Source organism: Odocoileus virginianus, chromosome 34 (genome assembly GCF_023699985.2).
Source record: "Odocoileus virginianus isolate 20LAN1187 ecotype Illinois chromosome 34, Ovbor_1.2, whole genome shotgun sequence".
Classification (NCBI taxonomy): Eukaryota; Metazoa; Chordata; class Mammalia; order Artiodactyla; family Cervidae; genus Odocoileus; species Odocoileus virginianus.
The window spans coordinates 29870986-29893176 of record NC_069707.1 but is presented as its reverse complement, the minus strand read 5'-3'; the positions used below and the strand labels follow the sequence as shown (position 1 = coordinate 29893176).

General features: G+C 43.4%; 1 protein-coding gene and 1 long non-coding RNA gene across 3 annotated transcripts in view; one reads left to right on the top strand and one right to left on the bottom strand.

The window, feature by feature from the left end:
- Positions 1–22191, bottom strand: part of SLC2A12 (solute carrier family 2 member 12) — an 82236-nt gene that overhangs the window by 48228 nt on the left and 11817 nt on the right. The window contains exon 3 of one of the 2 annotated variants that reach the window (XM_070461582.1): positions 19923–20128. In XM_070461582.1, the coding sequence (XP_070317683.1) occupies positions 19923–20037 (115 nt within the window). In that variant the 5' untranslated portion in view covers positions 20038–20128. Of the gene's footprint in view, positions 1–19922; positions 20192–22191 lie in introns of those variants that run through there. The other variant, XM_070461583.1, reaches the window with a different exon arrangement.
- On the top strand, positions 20353–22129 carry LOC139033030 (uncharacterized). The gene is made up of 2 exons (XR_011485652.1): positions 20353–20645; positions 21373–22129. It is a non-coding gene; the product is annotated as an uncharacterized lncRNA (long non-coding RNA).

The following is a 22191-nucleotide window of genomic DNA, read 5'->3' as shown; positions in this document are numbered from 1 at the left end:
TCTCTATTATTTATCATGTCTCTTAATTTTCATGTGCAAAATCACTTTACAGCACTCTCATGCCCTCAATTTCCACATAAATTATTTTCCCACATAATCTTAAAATTCTCAGCTACAAATTCTTCTACCAAAAGGAGATTTGGGTCAGATTTTCCTATTTGGATAAGAATATTGTATTGCTTTGTATCTCTTCTTGTCATTGTTCATTTTATCTAAGTCTGACGTGTGGATTAGGGTGTGTGCTTTGGCGATTCATCTCCAATATTCAGATTGGAGAAATAAGTGATTCTGGAGGGTGATGCACCTGGGGAGCAGGTTGCATGAAGCCCCTCGGAGGGGATTTAGAAGGACAGAGAGCTGCGTGAAAGTACTGAATCAAGGACTTGAGGGAAGAGGTGCCAGAGCTGGGTGAGCAGCAGAAAATGTCTCTGCCACGTGGTCCTTCTCCTTCCCCTTCCTTCGTTTCTCCCTCTTGTTGGATGGGAAACAGTGCTTCCCTATAGAAAGAAAGACCCTTTGAGATACATCAAGATACTCCTTGATGCTCTGCTATTCTACTTTAGAGAGAGTTGGGGTGGTGGAGAAAGGGGGAAAGTGGCTGGAGGAAGGTACAAGTCCCAAGCCCAGCTTCTCGTGGTCTGGGGGGAAAAGCTCCTGACAGATCAGAGGCATAGCCATTTCTTCAGCTTTCTGGACATAACTTCATATGCCTAGTTCTTTTATTCACTGACAGATCAGGGTGTGTGCAAAGGATCTAGAAACCATCCCAGTTTTTCAACGGCCCTCTTGATATCCAGCAGCTAGTGCTGAGTACGATTCTTCAGAGATATAATAAAATTGTCTCCATATGAATTGATAAAAAATTATCTGTACAAAATCGCAAGTTTTTAAAAATTATATATCACAGTATTATCTATCCATCGATCTATCTTTTCATACTGTGCATGGGGTTCTTGGGGCAAGAATACTGAGGTGCTCTGCCATTTCCGTCTCAGTGGACCACGTTTCGTCAGGCCCTCGCTGGCAGGGACATGCCCTTCAACCACTCAGCACGGCTGGATGACATGCCCCAGGCCCTGGCTGTCCCACCAAAGAAGTGATGCTTTTTGAACTCTGGTGTTGGAGAAGATACTTGAGAGTCCCATGGACTGCAAGGAGATCAAACCAATCAATCCTAAAAGAAATCAATCCTGAATATTCATTGGAAGGACTGATGCTGAAGCTGAAACTCCCATACTCTGGCCACCTGAAGTGAAGAACTTACTCATTGGAAAAGACCCTGATGCTGGGAAAGATTGAGGGCAGGAAGAGAAGGGGACGATAGAGGATGAGATGGTTGGATGGCATCACCAACTCTATGGACATGAGTTTGAGCAAGCTCTAGGAGCCGGTGATGGACAGAGAAGCTTGGCATGCCGCAGTCCATGGGGTCAAAAAAAAGTTGGGAGACAGCTTAGTGACTGAACAATCACCTATTTATTTGGCAATTTGCCTTCAAAAGCTGCATCCGAGGCTTCCCTGTTGGCTCAATGGTAAAGAATCTGCCTGCCCATGAAGGAGACACAGGTTCAATCCTTGATCTGGGAAGATCCCACATGCCGTGGAGCAACTAAGCTTGCACGCTACACCTATTGATCCTGTGTTCTAGAGCCTGGGAGCTGCAACTGTTGAAGCCTGCACACCCTGGAGCCCAAGCTCTGCAACCAGAAGCCGCTGCAATGAGAAGCCTCAGCACTGCAATGAGAGGTAGCCCCTGCTCACCACAACTAGAGAAAAGCCCCTGAGCCATGAAGACCCAGCACAGCCATAGATAAATTAAATAAATTATTAAAAAATTTTTTTGCACTCCATGACCCTATTCTCACATGGGTGAGGGGATACCAACACAGGTTATATGCTACAGAATTAATGTAAGGTCTTCATTGTCTGAATGTTATTTGAAGAGTATATCTTCCTTGTTATATGCTTTAAGGGTTACCGCCCGGAACTAGTTTCCCCATTCATCTCACTACTGCTTATTACTGCTGAGGTCCATTATGGTCCTGAAGCTGCCCATTCAACATTTGGAGTTTTAATTTAGGGTGGAAGGCTAGTCCCCACGTCTTCCAGGATCTCAACCCTGTGACACCTTAGGACTTCCCCCACGGGAAATTTTCCTGGTGCTACTTTACCATATACATAACATGAAGAAAGACATAGAGTGGGTTTTTTGTTTTTGTTTTGTTTTTTTCTGTATCTACCTTTTGGTTGCTGGTGATAGAAGCAGGATGCTACCCTATGGATGCCAGAAAGCAGAGATGACTTTCCCCCAAAATCTGACAGAGACCAGGAGGAAAGAGAAAGAATGGCTGCTTAATCATGAATAGCAGAGTCTGGGACAGGACAGAGTCTGGGGTGGACAGAGGAGAAGCAGCCAGCGCTGAAGGAGAGAGGAGGGTGAGGAATCATAATTAGAGCCTTTTCAACAAACATCCAGCCCTGAAGTCAGTCCGCACTTCCAGTTCACGGTGAAGTTTAGCATTCCTGGCCATTCTGCCCATGGATTTGCTTCACGAGAGCCCTTCTCTATATCCCTGTGTCCCCCTAAGGGTGCCATAGGGGAGTCTCAGCCTTTCATGGACATCACAGAAGTAGAAATTATTTAGAAACTTCTAACTGGTACCCACAGGCTGCTGGGTCATGCCTACCCTCTGAGTCTGGCTGCTTTGTCAATAGACCAGTCGTGTTCCTTTGGAGCAAGGATAATTCCTTAATAAGATAATAAAGTAAAACTGTTCCTATTGAAGATGTGATCACAACCCAGAGGCTTTATGCAAATGAGCACTGAGACCCACATCCCTGGCACAAAGGACAGCCAACTCCCACAGGCGAGGCGGCTGCAGCCACTTCCACAACAATAGCCGCATTGTCTGCCACTCACGGTGACTCAGACGAAACCACAACTTTAACTGGCTTGCACCCGCAACACTCCATCTTTCACAATATCTGACTTTGTGCCTATTTTCTTCTCTCCTTTTCTTCCCCATGTGCCTATTATATCATAAGTACATAATGGAACACACAACAGATGCTTGCCGGAAGACTGACTTCAACAACAGGCTGGAAAGCGTGCACACACAGGTTCTGTTTTTGGCAGGCGGCCAGGTCATTATACAGCTTGACCAACTGTGAAGGCTTCACACATTGAAAAGACCTCCTAGTTCATGTTTTGCTTGAGAAAAACTTGCACTGGCCCCCAAGTGGCCTTGCATCTGCGTTCTCCCTATCCCCAGCTCCTCCTTCCCGAACACCTGTAATCCCAACCCATCACTCAAGAGTCATTTCAAGTGCCACCACCCCCAGGGTGCCTGGCCTGTTCTGTCACCTTCTGCTACCTCACCCTCGACCCTTCTAGGCTCCCACTGTGCACAGAATATGGGGTTCCAGACATATGAAGGAATATCAGTAAGTCACTTAGTTATTGACCTCTTTGTCTTCCCCTCTCACACAGGAAGACTCTGAGGCAAGAACTCTCCTTTCCCTAGCATCTGTATTCTCACCTCTAGTCTTTGGCACAGGAGCAGTCTTCAATAAATATCTGTTAAGTGAATAAATAAACTCACACTGGACCTCTTTCCTCCACAAGCCATACTGTGACTGGGGTGGACAGAAAGCCTCACGGCCATGCCTTTACAGGGCCTCTCACTTGCAAGTGTGAGCAGCGGTTGATTTCACGTGTCCTTTTAGTTATATCTAAGGGTCCCACCCTCTGCGGGGGAGAGACCTGAGCTCCCTCAGGCAATACTCCAGTTAGGAGGCCCTGAGCAGCTTCTCATCTTGCCTGTGACACAGACCAGTCAAAGGAGCAAGGTCTCCATCCCAGTCATATTCTACAAGCAGTGGCTCCTTCAATATGGGACAAAGGAAACCCTGGAAGCTCCATAAACGCTCCATCTGTATGAATTAGTCTTGGACCAGAAGCTGCCTATCCTAACAACACTTCATAAAGTTGGAGGTGAAGAGGGTTTACAACCCCTCGCGGATAAAGTCTTAAGATACCTTGCTGCCCTATAGTCTCCACGCAATATTCCTCCTCTGCCAGTTGTTAAGCCAAATGGGGGAATATATGATGATACAAGACCTCAGAGCAGCAAATGCGTCACCACTGTGTAATGATCCCCATACATCCCTTCATGGCCAGCCTTACAACATATTAGCCCAGATCCCTGAGGATGCTAAATGGTTTACTGTGCTGGATCTCGAGAATGTCTTTTTTTGCATCCCAATTCATCCATCATCACAATATCTGTTTGCCTTTGAGTGGACTAACCTCGACTCAGGCCAAAAGCAACAATACACCTGGACAATATTGCCTCAGGAGTTTCAGGACAGCAAAGGTCCATCTGGTCAAAGCTATGGTTTTTCCAGTAGTCATGTATGGACGTGAGAGTTGGACTATAAAGAAAGCTGACACTGAAGAATTGATGCTTTTGAACTGTGGTGTTGGAGAAGACTCTTGAGAGTTCCTTGGGCTGCAAGGAGACCCAACCAGTCCATCCTAAAGGAGATCAGTCCTGGGTGTTCACTGGAAGGACTGATGTTGAAGCTGAAACTCCAATACTTTGGCCACCTGATGTGAAGAGCTGACTCACTGGAAAAGACCCTGATGCTGGGAAAGATTGAGGGCAGGAGGAGAAGGGGACGACAGAGGATGAGATGGTTGGATGGCATCATTGACTCAATGGACGTGAGTTTGGGTGGACTCCGGGAGTTGGTGATGGACAGGGAGGCCTGGCATGCTGCAGTTCATGGAGTCACAGAGTTGGACATAATTGAGCAACTGAACTGAACCGAACTGAACACTTTTTTGCCCAGACTTTTGGAAAGGAAATAAGGGAAATACACCTAAAAAAGGGTGCTCTGCTACAGTACATGGATGACCTATTAGTATGTAGTCCCTCCATGGAGGCTCAGATCAAAATATCATTGAAGTCCTTCATTTCCTTGGGATCCAGAGTTAGAGAGTCTCTCAGACAAAGGCATCAATCTCAAAACAACAAGTTAACTATCTGGGATATATAATAAACCCTGGAAGTAGACAGTTACATCCAGATAGAAAACAAGCTATATTAGGCCTAAGTGTTTCAAAGGCAAAGGAAAATCTCTGTCTTTTGGGGCATGTTAGGATTTTGTAGAATTTGGATTCTAGGATTCAGGCTTATGGCTAAGCTCCTGTATGAAGCCATTTAAGGACCAGATACAGATCTGTTACTTTGGAACAGAGAACAGGAAAAGACTTTTAATGATATCAAGTAGGGCCTCACCAGAGGCCCCACTCTTAGGCTTCCCAATTTGAAGAAGCCATTCATCTTCTACATGGCTGAAAAGCAGGAAACTACTCTGGGGGTCCTTATACAGAAGCTAGGGGAAGTTCTTCAGCCTACAGGAGACTTTTCTAAACAACTAGACTCTGTGGTTGAGGCTGGCCTGGGGGCCTCTGGGCAGTAGCTGCCACAGCTTTATTAGTGGAAGATGTTAAAAGCTTACCTTTGGACAGCAACGGAAGGCCAGACCCCTCAAGTGCAAGGGATCCTAGAGATAAAAGGCCACCATTGGCTAACTGAAGGCTGCCTTATTAAGTACCAGGCTTTGCTCTTTGACTTCCCAGAGCTAACCTTCAAAACTTGCCATCCTCTTAACCTCTCTCCTTAATGCCTGCCGAAAGCCCAGAGCTAACACGTTCTTGTCTCAAAACCCTTGACTGAATCTGTGCTTGCAGGTCTGACCTAGCAGATGAAGCCGTAGGAATAAAAGGAAGACTGGTTTTACTGATGGCAGCAATTTCATTAAAGATGGAGTCAAGAGGGCAGGGTATGCCATCGTGAGCACCCACATCACAGCAGCAAAACACTGACAGCACTAACCTGAGCCTTAACCCTAGGGGAAGGAAAGACTGTAAATCTATATACAGATTCAAAAACGCCTTCCTTGTCTTACATGCCCATGCAGCTACCTGGAAAGAGAGAAAACTTCTAAATGCAACAAATTCCCGATGCTGGTGGCATATAGGTCAGAAGTTGCTCATATGTCTCTCTGACCAATGAAAACATTATTAAAGCGTTACATGATTCTCTCCATCTGGGGAGAGATGCAACGTCTATGACTGCCTTCTGACTTTTTTTTTTTTTTAACAGGGAAAAGGCTCCCAGAGATGATTAAAAGAGTGATTGAGCCTGTGCCCTCTGCGCCACCCATAATCCAGGAGATAACCTCAAGCCTCCCCCTCTTAAGCCCAGTCCAGTGTGGTGGGACTTAGCCAGGAGACAGGACTCGCTAAGTTAATAGATTTCACTCAGATGCCCTCTTTCCAGGACTTAAAATACTTAGTCTTTATAGATACTTTTACTGGATGGACAGAGGCTTTCCCCCACTAGACCAGAGAAAGCAACTGAAGTGGCTAAGGCTCTCCTAGAGGAAATTATTCCTAGATTTGGATTGCCCCATCACCTCCAGAGTGACAATGGGCCTTCAGCTGCAAAGGTCACTTAACAGCTTTCACAGGCTTTAGGAAATAAATACCACCTCCATTCATCCTGGAGACCTCAGTCCTCAGGAGAAGTGGAACAGGCTAAAGAAAATCCTGGGCAAACTCCACCAGGAAATGTCAAGAGTCATGGCATCACCTGCGGCCAATAGCCCTCTTGAGGGTCAGGGCAGCTCCTAAAGCAACCACCAAGTTAAGCCATTTTGAAATGGTATTCGGAAGGCCATTCCTTACTCTGGACATGTTAACTGACCCAGAAACCCAGGCTCAGCTTAAATACATTATAAACCTAGGCCAGGTCCAGAAGGCAATACAAGAACACAGCAACAGAGTGTAGCCCACTCCAGATGACAGTCCCAGGCCCCCTGTTGTAAACCCTGAAAAACCTCGAGAAATGAGTCCCCAGCGACCAGCTTCTCTCAAAATGGAAGGTTCTTACCAGTCTTTCTGAGCACCTCTATGGCAGTTAAACTCCAGGATGTCATCAGCGGGTTCATCTGTCTAGGATTAAACCTGTCTCCACTGATACGTTACAGGAACCTGAAGACCCACATTCCAGCCATCCCTGTGAATCCGCCCCTTTCTCCAAATCTCCACAGGATCAGGGGGACCTAGGTGAAAATTCCTGAAAATTCCAGGTGGATGAGTGAGCCCCTCCAAGACTTGAAGCTCTTATTCAGAAGGGACAAAAAGACTTCTTAGCCTCTGGCTAAGTACCTGTAGCCACTGTCTTCCTTTTGCCTTCTGGTACTCCAATCTACTTACAGATTAATAGAGATGCTCTGGTAGATTTAGATAATTATTGTCTTCTTTTTTCTCACCTTCACTCTTGGAATTTATTCAACTTCTCTGCCCACGCTGGATGATTTAATTATGATCCTGACTGGTGCACCTTGTTGTTGTTTAGTTACTAAGTCATGCAACTATGAAGCTAATAATTGCCTTAGCTTTTTCACGCCTCTGCAACTAAGACCTTTTTATTTAGTCCAGGAAGGACTTCGGCCACTGATGGGAAGAGCTGATTCATTGGAAAAGACCCTGATGCTTGGAAAGATTGAGAGCAGGAGGGGATGGGGGCGACAGAGGATGAGATGATTAGATTACTCACCGACTCAACAGACATGAGTTTGAGCAAATTCTGGGAGATAGTGAAGGACATGGAAGCCTGGTGTGCTGCAGTCCACGGGTCACAAAGAGTTGGACATGACTTAGCGATTGAACAGTCCAAGGAGGCCTGGGACCAACAGGTTCAGTTCTTCCATTTTAGAAATAGAGAAATATGTGGTCTCTTATTTCTTATCTGTACAGGGCCCAAGTTCCTCTCTCAGTTGTCCTCCTATTGATATTTTGGAGTTTGTGTCCACAAGGACCCAACTTGAATTGTTTACCGTGGGTGGGGGTAGAGTGGATCTATCTCCTGTTTCATATTCTTTTCTCTTTCATCTCTATCTTCTTGTCCTTTTTAAGAATGTGCATTTCTAATAGCTTCTCTTATTTATCTTTCACATCACAGATTTCAGATAATAATTCTGCTTTTGCAGTTTTAGACTCTGACACTTTACAGCTTTCCTATTAGGTCTATCTGCATCTCTGATCTCAACTAGCTCCATCTTCACCTCAATTTACTCTTACCACCAGCTGTTGTCCTGCATCTCATTTTTTCCCCCCCAGAGTCCATTTAAAAAAAAAAAATTATAGAAAACAGAAATCAGATACTGTCCAAAATATATGTATGTCCTGTAAAGAGAAATCTCAGAATGCATGTTTTGCCTCTGTATTTAAAACTGTACTTGACAGTAACCGGCTTGCCACATTCTCTTTACCCAGCCCCCAAATCAGTTATGATATTTTTGACTGTAGGAAACCAAAACCCCAAAAAACAGGGGCATTTATTGTTTAGTTTGTGAGAAGACCAAGTTGAATTTGGTGTCTCCAAGGATTCACACCCTACCCATCCATCTGTTCCTGCCAGCACAGAGGGCTGGCTTTTGTCCCCAGTCTGTCACCATATGTACAAGGTGGCTGTCACAGCTCCAGGCATGAGATGCTCTCACAACGAGATGCACAATGGAGAAGGCTTAGGGCAAGGGGTTATCCCCATGTGCCTCTTTCCCTTTATCATGGAGGGAACTTTCCAGAAGAACCTTGAAAGGTGATGGTGTTCACAACATGCTAACCCAAAATACAACATCTTGGCATGTTGAATATTTCATGTGAGAGGCACTTTCTGTTATACCCGGAGGGAAAGAACATCCTTATCTCAGAAAGCAAAGCGAAGGGGCACCAAGAAGGATTGGAATGAAGAGACTTGCTAAGTTTCCCCTGGTTTACTACACTTACCTCATACTCCTGTCATATTTTCATGACAAATCAAGCATAAAAATACTCAGGCTTCATCATTTCTTTGAGCTTTTATTTCCTTATGAAGGTTTCCATGTCACATAAAACTTACATTAATTAAATATGGATGCTTTTGTGTTCATCTGTCCTTGTTGGCTTAATTTTTGGACTCAGTCATAGGCCCTAAAAAGGTTGAAGATAACTTTTTACCTCCTCACAAAGACTTATCCTCATGTCTCACTGACCAGAACCAGTGGGTTCCATAGTCAAACTTGGCTGCAAGAGAGAATAAGTATCTGAATCTTCTAGCTCCCCAGTTGGAAAAGACAAAGAAATAAAAAGGAAGTTGGGATAGCAATTAAGTTTTCGGTGTCTGACACACCTTACTCTAACCACCCAGTTGCAGTTGGAAACGTTCTTAGTTGGACTGAAGGAGCAGTTAATGTGCACAGACGCTAGCCACATTTCTGATGTTTGTAAGTTATTTTTCTGTGTGACCCCACTGAACTGAGAGAGGAATTTTTTTTCCTTCCACATTTTGGTCCCCTGACTGTGAATGGGGGATAATATCTCTGCATTGTATAAAGCAAACTTTCTTTTTTTGCTTGTCAAAAACAGCACATACAAAACTACAGCTTCTAGAATGTACCACTCCAGTGGCTCATCTGAGCTTTGTCTCTTCTTAACACTGATTTTCACATTCTATAATACCACTGTCCTTCACTGGTCTAGCCAGAGTTGCTGAAATCTTGGAAATTGTAGCCGCTAAGAGTTATAGAATGGGAAGTGATGGTGATAGGATAGGGTGGGAAGAATTATACTATGGAGCAAAACCTTCTGAAACTCTCAAAAAAGCAGCTCCAAGAGGTCTGTGGAGATGTCATCCTTTGATCGATGAAAATTCTCTCAGTACGGATGCTCAGTGACAGTCTGTGGAAAGCTAAAATATTACTCCCTGTTTTATACATTGGGCTTCTCCAGTGGTGCAGCAGTAAAGAATTTGCCTGCAGTGCAGGAGCCACAGCAGATGTGGGTTCAATCCTGGGGCGGGGAAGACCCCCTGGAGGAAGACTAGGCAACCCACTCCAGTATCCTTGCCTGGAAAATCCCATGGACAGACGAGGCTGGCGGGCTACAGTCCATGGGGTGGCAGAGTCGGACACGATTGAGACGCTGAGCGCAGCACAAGTTCTAACCCACTGATAAGAATATCCGACTTTAAAGTTATTGCAATTTTGCATCTCTTTCCATCTTTTCAAGAGGATTTTCAATATACAGTTACGAGGGGGTGAATCTGGAGAACAAACCAGCAGCCATTTACCCAGAGACCTCTGACATCTCCAGAAAGGAGATTCTCAATCTGTGTGAATTGTGGTGAGTGAAGGACATCTGAAAACAGATAAAGTCTTCAAAAAGGATCTCCATCCCATCAATGCTCACTAAACATTAGGAAAAATAGTAACATACACATTTGTCCTTCAAGATTCCATACATATACATAGATGTGATGAAATAAAAGGTTTTAATTCAAAGTGAGAGTGAATGCAGAATAGCTGCCTGCCATTCTATATTTTCTAATCATTAAACGTAAAACTGTTAAAATTATTATGTGATAATTTGAAATTGTTTTTCTATTTAAAAAGGATTCCAGGGACTCAAAAACGGTTGAAAGTCATCCTCAGTGCTTTAAAAATTCTTTAATTAAGGAGATGAATGGGGAGAAAATAATATTGTAAAGCTTGTGGATGTAAAGTTCTTAGGAAGAGCACTTTATTTACTAAAAATGAATACCTGGATGGCCACCTCAGGGTTAAGGGAAAAGGCCGTGGGTCATGTTGATAACAGAGGTAACTCATGGGAGGGAGAGGGAGAAAGGGAGAAAATGTAAGAAGCATGAATTTGTGTGTGTGTGAGAGAGAGACACAGAGAGAGAGCTCAAGAAAGAATGGCCAACAGAACCCAGAAGTAAGAAAGATGAAAAAAAAAAGTGAGGAGATTTTGTCAACTTGTGGAGGATGGGTAAGGATGAGGAATGAAGATAAGAGAAAAATAGTACAAGAGGTTTGTAGCTTCTAGCAAAAATTGGTTGACAAGAAAGTTCCTAAGGTGGATTTGACAGGAGAATTATATGAATGGGTCCACCAAATATTTAATTGCACTATATCCCTCTTCAAATTGTCAGGAAGAATCTACGAAGAACTGGAGAGAATAGGATTTGAGTACGTGAAGGAAAGGATTGTGATCCACGCATGGACTAGAAGAGGGATAAGAGAAAAGACCAGCTGTGGGAAGCGAAGGGCAAGAAACCAGGGTAAATAGGAAGTTGGTGTAAAATGTGATCAGAAACCACTTTCTGATCCTAAGACTCCTAACGTACACCAGTATACTGTGTGTGTTTGAGCATGGGCAGAGAGCTGGGGAATAAAGAGGCATGTGACTTTAACTTTATGGGAGCTGGAGCTATTTTTGTTTAACTGTTAAAAGAATAGTGGGACTTTCCTGGTGGTCTAGTCGTTAGGACTATTTTTTTTTTCACTGCCAAAGGCCCCATGTTTAATCCTGGTTGCACCACAAACTGCGGTGCAACCAAAAAATTAAAAATAAAAGGATGGTAAGGGTTTAGAGGCACAGAGGAAGAGTTTTCCAAGACCCCCTAATTCTGTCACCACTATCATCACTTTCAGAAACTTTTCTTGATTTCTGTAAACCAATAAGATCTTTTCCTAATAATTCTTTCTGTCATGTTACTTATCACACAAAGGTTTCATGACATGGCCCTACTTAATATCTTCAGATTCTTTCATAACCTTCTTTCTCCTTCTTTGAACTCTATGCTTCCATCAGACAAAAATATGTGTAGTTCCCTGAATGTGCCATTCTTTCTTCTCCAAATTCATATACAAGCTATTTTCTCTGCTTAGAATGTTCTCTGTAAACTTATTGGCCTCAGTGATACTCTCTTGACTCAGCTTAGCCATACTGTCTTCTAGGATCCCCTGTGTACTACCAAGGCATATGTGTCTGATCACCTCCTCCTGTCTATGTTTCTTGATCTCGTCTCTCTCATCACCCATTGGTAATATGCATCTGCATTGCACAGATGTCTCTGGTTGACCATTGGACCCAGGTTCTAGCATCATGTCTGATTCTAGGACATGCTTAATATTTGCTAAATGATTGTCATTATTTAGATTCTTATCTCTCTGATGAGTTGGTAAAACTTATGGACCCAGATAATATTTTAGATATTTTTATTTTTTACACTGAAGTATCTTGTACTTTACCTCTTACAGAGTAGATAGTCAATAACTATTGCAGAATTAGAACGGGCTTTAGTTTAGCTCAACAAACACTTCACTCATTGACTAATTTAACAATTAAGCATGTACTCCGTGGCAGTACCATCTTGGACACAGAGGGCAGACAGGTTCATCTGGATGGTCAGTGCAGTCAGCAAGGTGGGCGTATGGAGCACCGTGTTGACACATTTCCAAGGCTACAAGATAGCGGTACTTGTGCCATATGCACACGATCCCTGACAGCAACACAGAGGAAAAGGCACAGTTCCTATCTCATAGGAGCTATACGGTATTTTCTAAACAGTTAGCTCAGAGATCTAATAGGTTCAAGAATAAATATTTTAATCCAGAAATTTATAATCTTATAGAAAAAGACATCATATGGAAAATTAGGGAACTAGCTAAAATGAAACACAATGAAGTTCTGAAACAAGCGTGATGGGTACCCAAATTCACAGATCAGATCACGGAACAGAGCAGAAAGTAGAGACATCAGTGTTGGATGGTATTATTGTTCAAGTGAAAAACCCTGGCGTGGATTTAGAATGTGAAAAGTGAAAGGTGTTAGTTGCTCAGCCATGTCTGACTCTATGTGACCCCATGGACTGTAGCCTGCCAGGTTCCTCTGTCTGTGGAATTCTCCAGGCAAGAATCCTGGAGTGGGAAGCCATTCCCTTCTCCAAGGATCTTTCTGACCCAGGGATCAAACCCAGGTCTCCTGCATTGCAGGCTGATTCTTTACCAACTGAGCCACGAGAGATTTATAACACTGAGGTTTAGATCTCTAGGCTGTTATCCATGCTACATGAAGCAATCACTTTGCTTTTCTCCCAGAGGTACCTCGGCTTAACGCTGAAGGTACAGTTTGGAATCAGAGTACTTGGTTAGTTAGCAGCTAGACTCCGACATGTCTAGTTTAATCTTTCTGTTCCTCTGTATCCTAAAGTAAAGATAATAGTAGCACATACCTCACAAAGTTATGAGAATAAATGAAATAGAAAAGTAGCTGGTACACACTAGTAAGTGCTTGGTAACTGTTAGCTTTTGATCTCTTAGCTTCAGTTTCCTTATCTGCCAACTAGGGGTAATGTTACCTCATTGAATTACCCACAATAATCATTCAATAAAGATTTGTTTAGTATGAATCTATGGGGTGAAATCTCCCTAACAAGTAAGTAAAACTTTGAAACAGTCTCTTACTGATAGTGAAGGAAGTAACATGGCACCTTGTTTCCAGTATAACAATTCTGCCTTTTCATACATTCCTGAATTCCTTTATTTTTGGCAATACCTACACAATGGGACTTAAATCATGAGAAATTCTTCCTGTGATTTTGCCTTGAGTTTTATACAATTTTGTTTCCCAATAGAAATGAAACATTCATTAGCTAGGGATGTTCTTTCATAATACTAACTGATTAAAATTACAACTTTCCCCCCATTCTTTATTTATCATCTCTATTTTATTTCATTGGCCATGCCACAAGGCATGTGAGATCTTTAGTTCCCCAACCAGAGACTGAACTTGTGGCCCCTGCAGTGGAAGGGCAGTGTCTTAATCACTGGACCACCAGGAAAGTCCCTCTCTTATTCTCAAAAAGCCTTGCACATCTGAGGCTGAGATGCCATATATAAATTAGCATTGCACATGGCTCATAACTTGCACAAAGTGTGTGGAAACAAGTGCATACAGGGGCAACACATTATAAAATAACAATAATATAAATAAAATAATATGGATGCAGCTAATAGCCACAGAGCCTAATAATGGCAGTCAGACCTTTGTCATGATTGTTTTTGAGAAACAATTACTTCCTGTTCAGTTCGGTTCAGTTGCTCAGCCACGTCCTGCTCTTTGTGACCCCATGGACTGCAGCACACCAGGCCTCCCTGTCATCACCAACTCCCGGAGTTTACTCAAACTCATGTCCAGTGAGCAGGTGATGCCATCCAACTGTCTCATGCTCTGTCGTCCCCTTCTCCTCCCACCTTCAATCTTTCCCAGCATCCGAGTCTTTTCAAATGTGTCAGTTCTTCGCATCAGGTGGCCAAAGTATTGGAGTTTCAGCTTCAGCATCAGTCCTTCCAATGAATATTCAGGACTGATTTCCTTTAGGATGGACTGGTTGGAGATTACTTCCAAGGGATGCACAATTCTACAGTTTAAATAATACTTGATTTTCTTAAGGGGAAAGAAAATATTCCTAAAAGTCAAAAGATTGCATTTTTCTCCCCAATACTTCAGCACAACAGCATAAAGTGAGTCACAGTCAAAAAGAATGAAAGTTCCTAAAGTAAGAATAATGTGATAAATTATTTTAGTCTCATCACTTCCACCTAAATCGTATAGAAAAATTAGTATATCACTGGAGCATAACCATTTAGCAAGTGCATAAATGAGCATGCTGTGATACAGGAAAAACAGCTTTACTAAGGAGCCAAGATAGAAAAAATAAAATAGAAAAAAAAAAACTCATGACTTTATGTTTACTATAAAGGTAGTATATTTGGCTCAATGTTGCAGCTTGGAAATACTTGGAGGGATTTCAGGTTCTGTGTCTTTTTTTTTTCGCCATATTACCTGTGGGTCCTATTTCCCTGGCCAGTGATTGAACCCAGGCCCTCAGCAGTGAAAACACAGAGGCCTAACCACTGGACTGCTTTGGACTTTCCCAAGGTTGGGTACTTTCTGAGGGAAGATGGGGTAGGGAATTGTTCTCATTTGGTGTTTGGCCAAATAGCTGCTTGGAAAGCAGCCTGTTTCAACTTTTCTCCTTTCTCACACCATGACCTGGCGTACTTCTGGGTGACTTTCGTTCATTGCCTTATTTTATTCGCTAACTCGTCCACCTGGGGAAGGCTGTTCCTGAGAAAAAGCTGAATTTGGGAGCCCCAATTCCATTCGATTTAAATGCCTGTGCTCCGCAACAAGAGGAGCCACCGCAGTGAGAAGCTGGGGCACCGCCTGGCAGAGCAGCCCCGAGTTAACACAACTAGAGAAAGCTTGCACACAGCGAGGAAGACCCAGCACAGCCAAAAATTAATCAACTTTTAAAACAGAACTAACTATTCTTCAGTGACAAAATATCATCCCACACATCTCTAGCAATTAAAAACTGCATTTTAAGATGGGCTGATTCACCTTTAATACATATGTGTAAATTATTTTCCATAGTCGCCTCCAGAGCGGACTCATTGTATTTTGAGTTCTGTCTTTCTCAGCTACTACAGGGTCTAGACCACTAAAAAGTACACCCTAGAGAATACATAAAAAATATACCTGAGGGCTCCCAGTAGGGTCCTTCCAGCTATTCACCAGGCTTGTTCCTAAAACTCAGTCACTCGGGTCCTGTCAGCAATCTTACTAGACAGGTGATGTTGGGGTGATGTTGAAAATATCTAACAATTGCACCAAGGTACTGGTGCAAGGTACTGATGTCAAAATATATATTGCCTTTAAACCTGCTTGGGCACGCTGGTATCCACAGGCTAATTTCAGGCCCTCCAGGTCAGGGGCACTGTTGGAGGCTCCTTGGCCTGCCAAGCCCTGCCACCACAGGCTGTCATTAATGAATGTCTGCTGCTGTGGTGACAGCCTAGAGGTGGTTTGTGACAAGCGGCAATCTTCCCTAACCGCTCGGGGTGACATGACATTAAAGGGGAGAAGGTCCCTGCTATGTGAGTCAAACACCACCCACCCAGAGTTGGCAGTAGGACAGCTTCCGCCATCTTTGTTTAGAGGTTTCTCCCTAACCTGGGAAATCCTACAGACAGAGGAGCTACATACAGTCCATCGGGTCGCAAAGAGTCGGACACGACTTAAACCACCACCACAAGTCCCGGAGAAGCCATTTACCCAGGTCTCACTGTCACAAAGCCCCTCAAATTTAGATTTTTGATATGATTTCCAAGTGAGGTTAAATGTACAGACCCAAAGATAAGCTGACTGAAGAGAAAGAGAAGACGGTTATCTTTAAATTTGGTCTTATTTTCAGAAAAAAGCATCTATAGTCCCTCATAAATTCAAATGTCTATAAACTCTGCCATTTCCTTGGGAATATCAAGCCATACACAACTTTTTTGTTTTCTGCTGTTGTGACTGCCATTTATTTGTTAGATACACATGCTTTTCAAAGCACGAGCTTTGTCTCAGGCTTTGTCACTTTTGCTTTTGATACATATATACTGTATATGGTTTATTAAAAACAATCCCCTGCTTTTTAAAAGGTATAGTTGATTTATACTATTGTATTAGCTTCAGATGTCACTTTTTAATATGTGGAAAGCCTGGGAAAATGGGAATGGTCAATGTCTGGGTCTTCCCAAAGTAACTTCCCAACGTTGGTCTCACAGTCAAAGCTCTGTTATCAGGTCAAGGTGGTCAGTCTGATCTTCTCTTCCCTGAAAACAAGTCTATTCCCCAAAGTCTGCTCAGCCTATCTTATAAGTAAACTTCCCTTTGGGCTGTCTGAGGAAGCCTGAGAAGGCCAAGCCCGACTCAACTCAAGAGGGACCAGTTTAGGCTAATTCTGAGAGCCCAAGGCTCACAGTCGGAGCACAGTAAATATGCCCCAACCTCAAAAACATGAGCTGCATAACCAGAGCAGCTATGGACCTGAGGCTTGCTAATGTGATCCTGACCCAGGAGCCAGCTCAGGGCCCCAGGGGATGCGAGGGGAGCAGAGAAGCAGCCAGGCCACAGGTTCTTCTTTCCACACTTCCCCCTTTCCTCTAAAGAAGTGCCACACTTACCCATCTCACACACTGACCACCTCCTCACACTCCATTTGCAGAAACGAGTCCACAGCTTTAAACATGTTTGACGACAACTGCCACAGCGCAGTCACCCAGGTAGCAGAGGTATGCATTTCTTACGTCTCAGACTGCGGGACTGCGGCAGCTCAGGTTGAGAAGGGTCTGGGAGGGGATGAAGTGCAGTCAGGGTCGCTAACTCGATGAGCCTAGCTCCAGTGATCTGGGCTCCAGTACATGGGGCAGTTGGATCTGCGGTGTGGAAAACGTGCACTCACACGACTATTGTTCTGTTTCTGGCCTTTTGGGCAGATCTGAGAGGGAAAGGCGGAGAGAGTGGGGTAATGGGGGACTTAAGGAAACCCTCTTCCTAGCCAGTTGTTGAATCATGACTTAGAGGAGCCTGGAAGACGCAGCAGCTGAGAGGAAGGAGCAGGCCCCGCTGGGCCCCAGGCTGCCAGGGTCCGCTTTGCTCAGCCACCCCCTGAACTTGGGCTAGCCACACATCTTCTGGACCTCTGCTCTCCCTATGTGAGGCGCTCTAGCCATCCATGTTTCTCGCCTCATCTATATCTGTTGCTGGCTTTAAGTACCAAGATTTCAAATTGAGCTCAACCTTGCCCTACAAGGTCAATTATAACATGTCTATGAAAGTTGAAATGTTTACTAAAAATGCACCCATTTAAGCCATAGCTTCTTGAAAATGAATTTAAAGTCATTAGCTTCTAGCCACTGGAACAAAGCATTCCTTCCAGTTTAGAGGGTTTGGCCAAGGAGAACCTGCCAACACTTTTCACTTTGCACAATAGCATTAAGGGGTGCAATCACTGGGTTTTTGTCTTGTTTCATTTTTCAGTATCTCAAATGCTTCAATTACCTTATCCTGGGTTTATAACTCGTTCCTCTTTGCACATTGTTTTTCATCTAGGAATATAGAACAACTTGCTACCTTCAAATGCAGGAAAAGAAGGATAATTATTAAGCATATTTTAAACACTTGAAGTTTCCTGCATGAAGCTATGGAAGTTTAAAATATAAAGAAGTTGAAAGAAGTTTTTGTCAAATATTTCATTTGACATCTTTGTATATCAGACAAAAATACAACCCCAATAGAAGAGGTGAACTAACTTGTCAAAACAGCTGAACAAGTCCATACTATGTGTTCATTATAATTGCCTTTGGGTACCAAGAGTGTCGAAGACAATTTAGGAAAATTTATGAAAGTAATAATAAGGTTTGTATTTGTCTAAATACAAGCTGCATATAGCACCCATCAAAGCTATATTCATCAAGGAGTTAAGAAAAGCATTTAAGTTTCTTCTTCTACATGATAAAGATTCATTTAAAGTTAAATGTAAAAGACAATTGATGGTGTTTATTCATTTAGTGTTTCTTTTCAACAGTTTAAAGTTGTACTTTAAACTGAAAATTGTGTGTGTTCAATCTTTAGAAACACACATACTTACTTTCCATTGTGAACTTGGACAATCTGACCTATTAAAAGGACACTATGCTTTCAAAGACATATTAAAATGAAATAGTCCATTTTTGACTGTTACCATGGAGGCCCCTCCAGCATAAAGTTTGTTTTCAACTTCTTTGCAACATTTATCACTGACTCTATATAGTTAATGCTTTTGTCGCTATTACCACCTCAACTCACCCTCCAGCTCAGTCTTGCAAGAATTCAGAGAGAACTTCGCCACTCTTTCTCTACTCCCCAATACAAGTTTCTTTTGTTTGTTCTTGGACTTAGATCACACTTAGAGAAAGTGGCAGCTCGGCTGGAGAGAGGACTGGGTCGTAGTGTAAGGGACCCCAGATACCAATTCTTGACTAGAAGGAGGGAAGCTAGAGAGGGCTGAGCTGGAGGGCAGGGGAGAAGGAGAGCTTCTCCATTTATGAGGAGGGGTCGCTTGGTGCTTCAGTTCCAATGTGGATTGATTTCCAAGATCAGACAATCCCACCAGGCAAACCTAAGCATACAGGGGACTTCCCCTGGAGGTCCAGTGGTTAAGACTTTGCCAGGGAACTGGGGAACTAATACTCTGCATGCAATAAATAAATCAAATTAAAACAAAATTATTTTAAAATAACAATTGTTTAAAAAAAAAAAGTATACAGCTCCATCCCAAGGTGAAAGATAAATGCTTTTTGTATTTATTTGGTGGTTTGGATTATTCATGAAATTCTAATATATGGCCTGGGAATGTATTATAAGATTAGAGGGAGCAGAGCTGAGAGAAGCAGGGGAAGGCGCATTATTTGTGTTTGATTTCATTTCACATTACAATGAGTTGCTATTCCTTTGAAGACTAACTGATCAGGAGAGGCAACTAAATGTGGGCAGTGTGTTTGTGAAAATTGTTAATATGGAAGTGAATATGGTTTAGCAAAGTTAACTGAAATGAATGAAAACTTTTCCAAATTTCATCTCCAGAAGGAAAAGTATTAAACAAACCTCAGTCTAACATGCCAGTTTTAAAGAAAGCAGGAGCAAGTAAGCAGACGTTTTAGGCTGCAAATAAGGCTCAAATTCATTACAAAAAGACACTGGGCACTTAAAAGGAAAGTTGAATTTATTGATTATGTAACTAATAATTTTAGGAAGCCTCCTTAAAATGCTAGTTTTTAAAATGGTGGTTAGAATGTCCAATTGTTACAGATTATTCATGTGTGACAAGAAATGAAAAAAAAAAAAGTGTGTGTATGTGGGGGTGTGTGGGGGAGTCTTCATCGGCGCGATTATCTTGCCAGTCAATTTCTCCAAAGGAAGGAGATTTATCCCTGATACAGCCCACACAGAGGAGGGGACCCGGCTTAGGAGGAGTGAGACTTCAGCCTTCACATTAGAGCTCCTTGCCGCTTCTCCCACCAGATCCTGCCCCCTTGTCTCCAGGCACCTTGCACGCTCATGTGGACACGCACACGCACACGCACGCACACGAGTGAGGCACGCGTCCAGCGCGCTCCTCTCGCGGTCCCCCGGCCAGGCTGCCTCGCTTTACCTCGCGCCCAGGGAGGATGCGGGCCGCCGCTGGCTCTGTCGCTGCCATCAGCCTCCGCCGCGCGCCCCTTCGGTTTCAGCAGACTGGGGCCCTCTGCGTTTTCAACAGGTACCATGGTCACGTAGAAGTTACAGCCGTTCCCCGGGCACCAAACCGCCCCGACTTCCCCGGCTGACACGAGCGGTCACTTTCCCCATGGTTGCATGCTAAAGAAAGGTGGGGAAGAAAGAAAAAAAAAACTTCGAGCAAAGCCAATGTGATTTGTGACCAACTTTGTTTCTATTTCCGAAAGCTTTGCCCTTTTCGGTGACACACGCCGTTGCTATTCCAAGCAGCCTATCACAGGCGGTGGGAGGGCCGAATCTCCCGAGGATTGTTTTTGCCTGCAGATGCAGAGTTGGAAGCAAAGGATTGCAAGGCTTGGGAACCTGAGCTCTGACAGTGTTTGGCCCTTCGGTAGTGGGGAGCTCTCCTCTGTCTGCACCTTTGAAAAGAGGCAGAGAAAAGAAGCAGGCAGATCCAAGCGCAAGCTGAGGGAGGGCCTGGAATACTCACAGATGGTATTAGTTAATCTTGCAGAGGGAGGAACAATTTATGCAGAGACACACCAGAAAGGAAAATGTGTCAATTTTTCTGCAAGACTGTTATTCCAAGAGTCATGACACTTAGGGAAGTCAACAAAGCCTGAAGCATAGCCATTGTTTCAACCTGATGCTACACTAGGTAAGCACCATACATACTCGCTCCCTCCAAGGCTTGTCAGCCAAATGGAGACCTGAGACCAAGCATAGGCAAAGTCAGAATGCACAGATTCTTTGGACTTTTTGCACCCCGGGGTTACAGCAAAATAATCCAGTTTATTTATGCATAGTTGTTTAAGGGAGGAACTGACCCTAAATTTCTTACTGGGTTGCCAGATAGCCTGATGGCAGAAGGAGGGGCATTTCCAATTCTGAAAGGCTAGACTTTATGGTCCATGGTGTGGCTGTGGTATCATCCAATCTGGAGCAAAATCAGGGCCTGAGAAAAAGGACTCCCCCCCTCCCCCAATTTGTGACTATATTTCTATAAAAGGCCTTATAGAGTTATGACATTTTACTTTCAGTTATATACTTAGCGAATCATATTTCTTGAAAAAGCTTAGAGAAGAAATTGGGATCACTTTTGAAAATCATTAAGAGTGAAAACTAAAACTTGTGGAGCACTGATGTGCCTGAAATTATGCTGAGGGCATTAACTCAAATGGTTCTTTTGGGGGAGGGGAGAAACTGCAGGGCAGGTACCCATAGTACAGAGCAGAAAATGGAGGCAAAGTGGCTCACCTCAAAAATAGCAGCTAGCCTGTGGTATAGCTGAGACCAGGAAGCCAGGTGATCTAATGCCATAACGCTTATATGCTAACTTTCAAGCCTTGTGCTTCTCTGATTTTCTTGGTTTCTGTCACTTTCAGCACTTCTTGACCTGAAGAAGATGAACTACAGCTTTTGGTCCTTGTCATTTCTGTGGACAGAGAAACAAGTCTGTGCTTGCAGAGGCAGAAGCTGAACTGTGCCATCACTTTCATCATTTTGGCTGGATCCTAACACACCTCTAAATTAGCTTATGATTTATACATTTCCTTTGCTCATCGTTAGATGTTTCCATGTATTTCTTTTTCTTCAGAGAATCAGGCAGCAAATGGAAACAAACCTGTGTGGATCCAGCTAGTGTTTATTATGCACTTGTTATATGTCAGCTGCTAGTGCTGGAAAATGACAGTTATTCGAGTGTAGCCCAGCCCCCTTCCGATTCAGAGGTGAGTGGTTCAGACTCCAACAAATCAGCCTGTCCCCACTAGAGAATGTGTGGTGCGGTGATGCTGTGGCTTGTGTCTGTTCCCAGGATGTGTTATCATTGTAGGAGCAACAGGTTTTTATTTTGTTTTTTTTTTTTTTATCTTCAAGACACACATATTCTAATCAGCTCTTGGTAGTTTCTTGGCTTCTATCTTCTCTCTGCTGGGAATTGATGACCTCGGCTGGGGACATGTTCTTGTGATGGATCAGCTGTATAATTGCTTTTGTTTAATGATCTCAGGCCCCGTGTCTCCAGCAGCTTCCTGGCACCATGGGTGTGTTGGGGGTGTTTTCTGTAGTCTTTGACCAAGTAGAAGATAAACCTAATTCTGGAATCCTTTACTATGGTGAAGAGCAATTCAGCAATTCTCAGTTTGCTTTCTGTAGCTGAACCACATGGGACCTCCTAGGGCAGAAACCAAGGAGACGTGCAA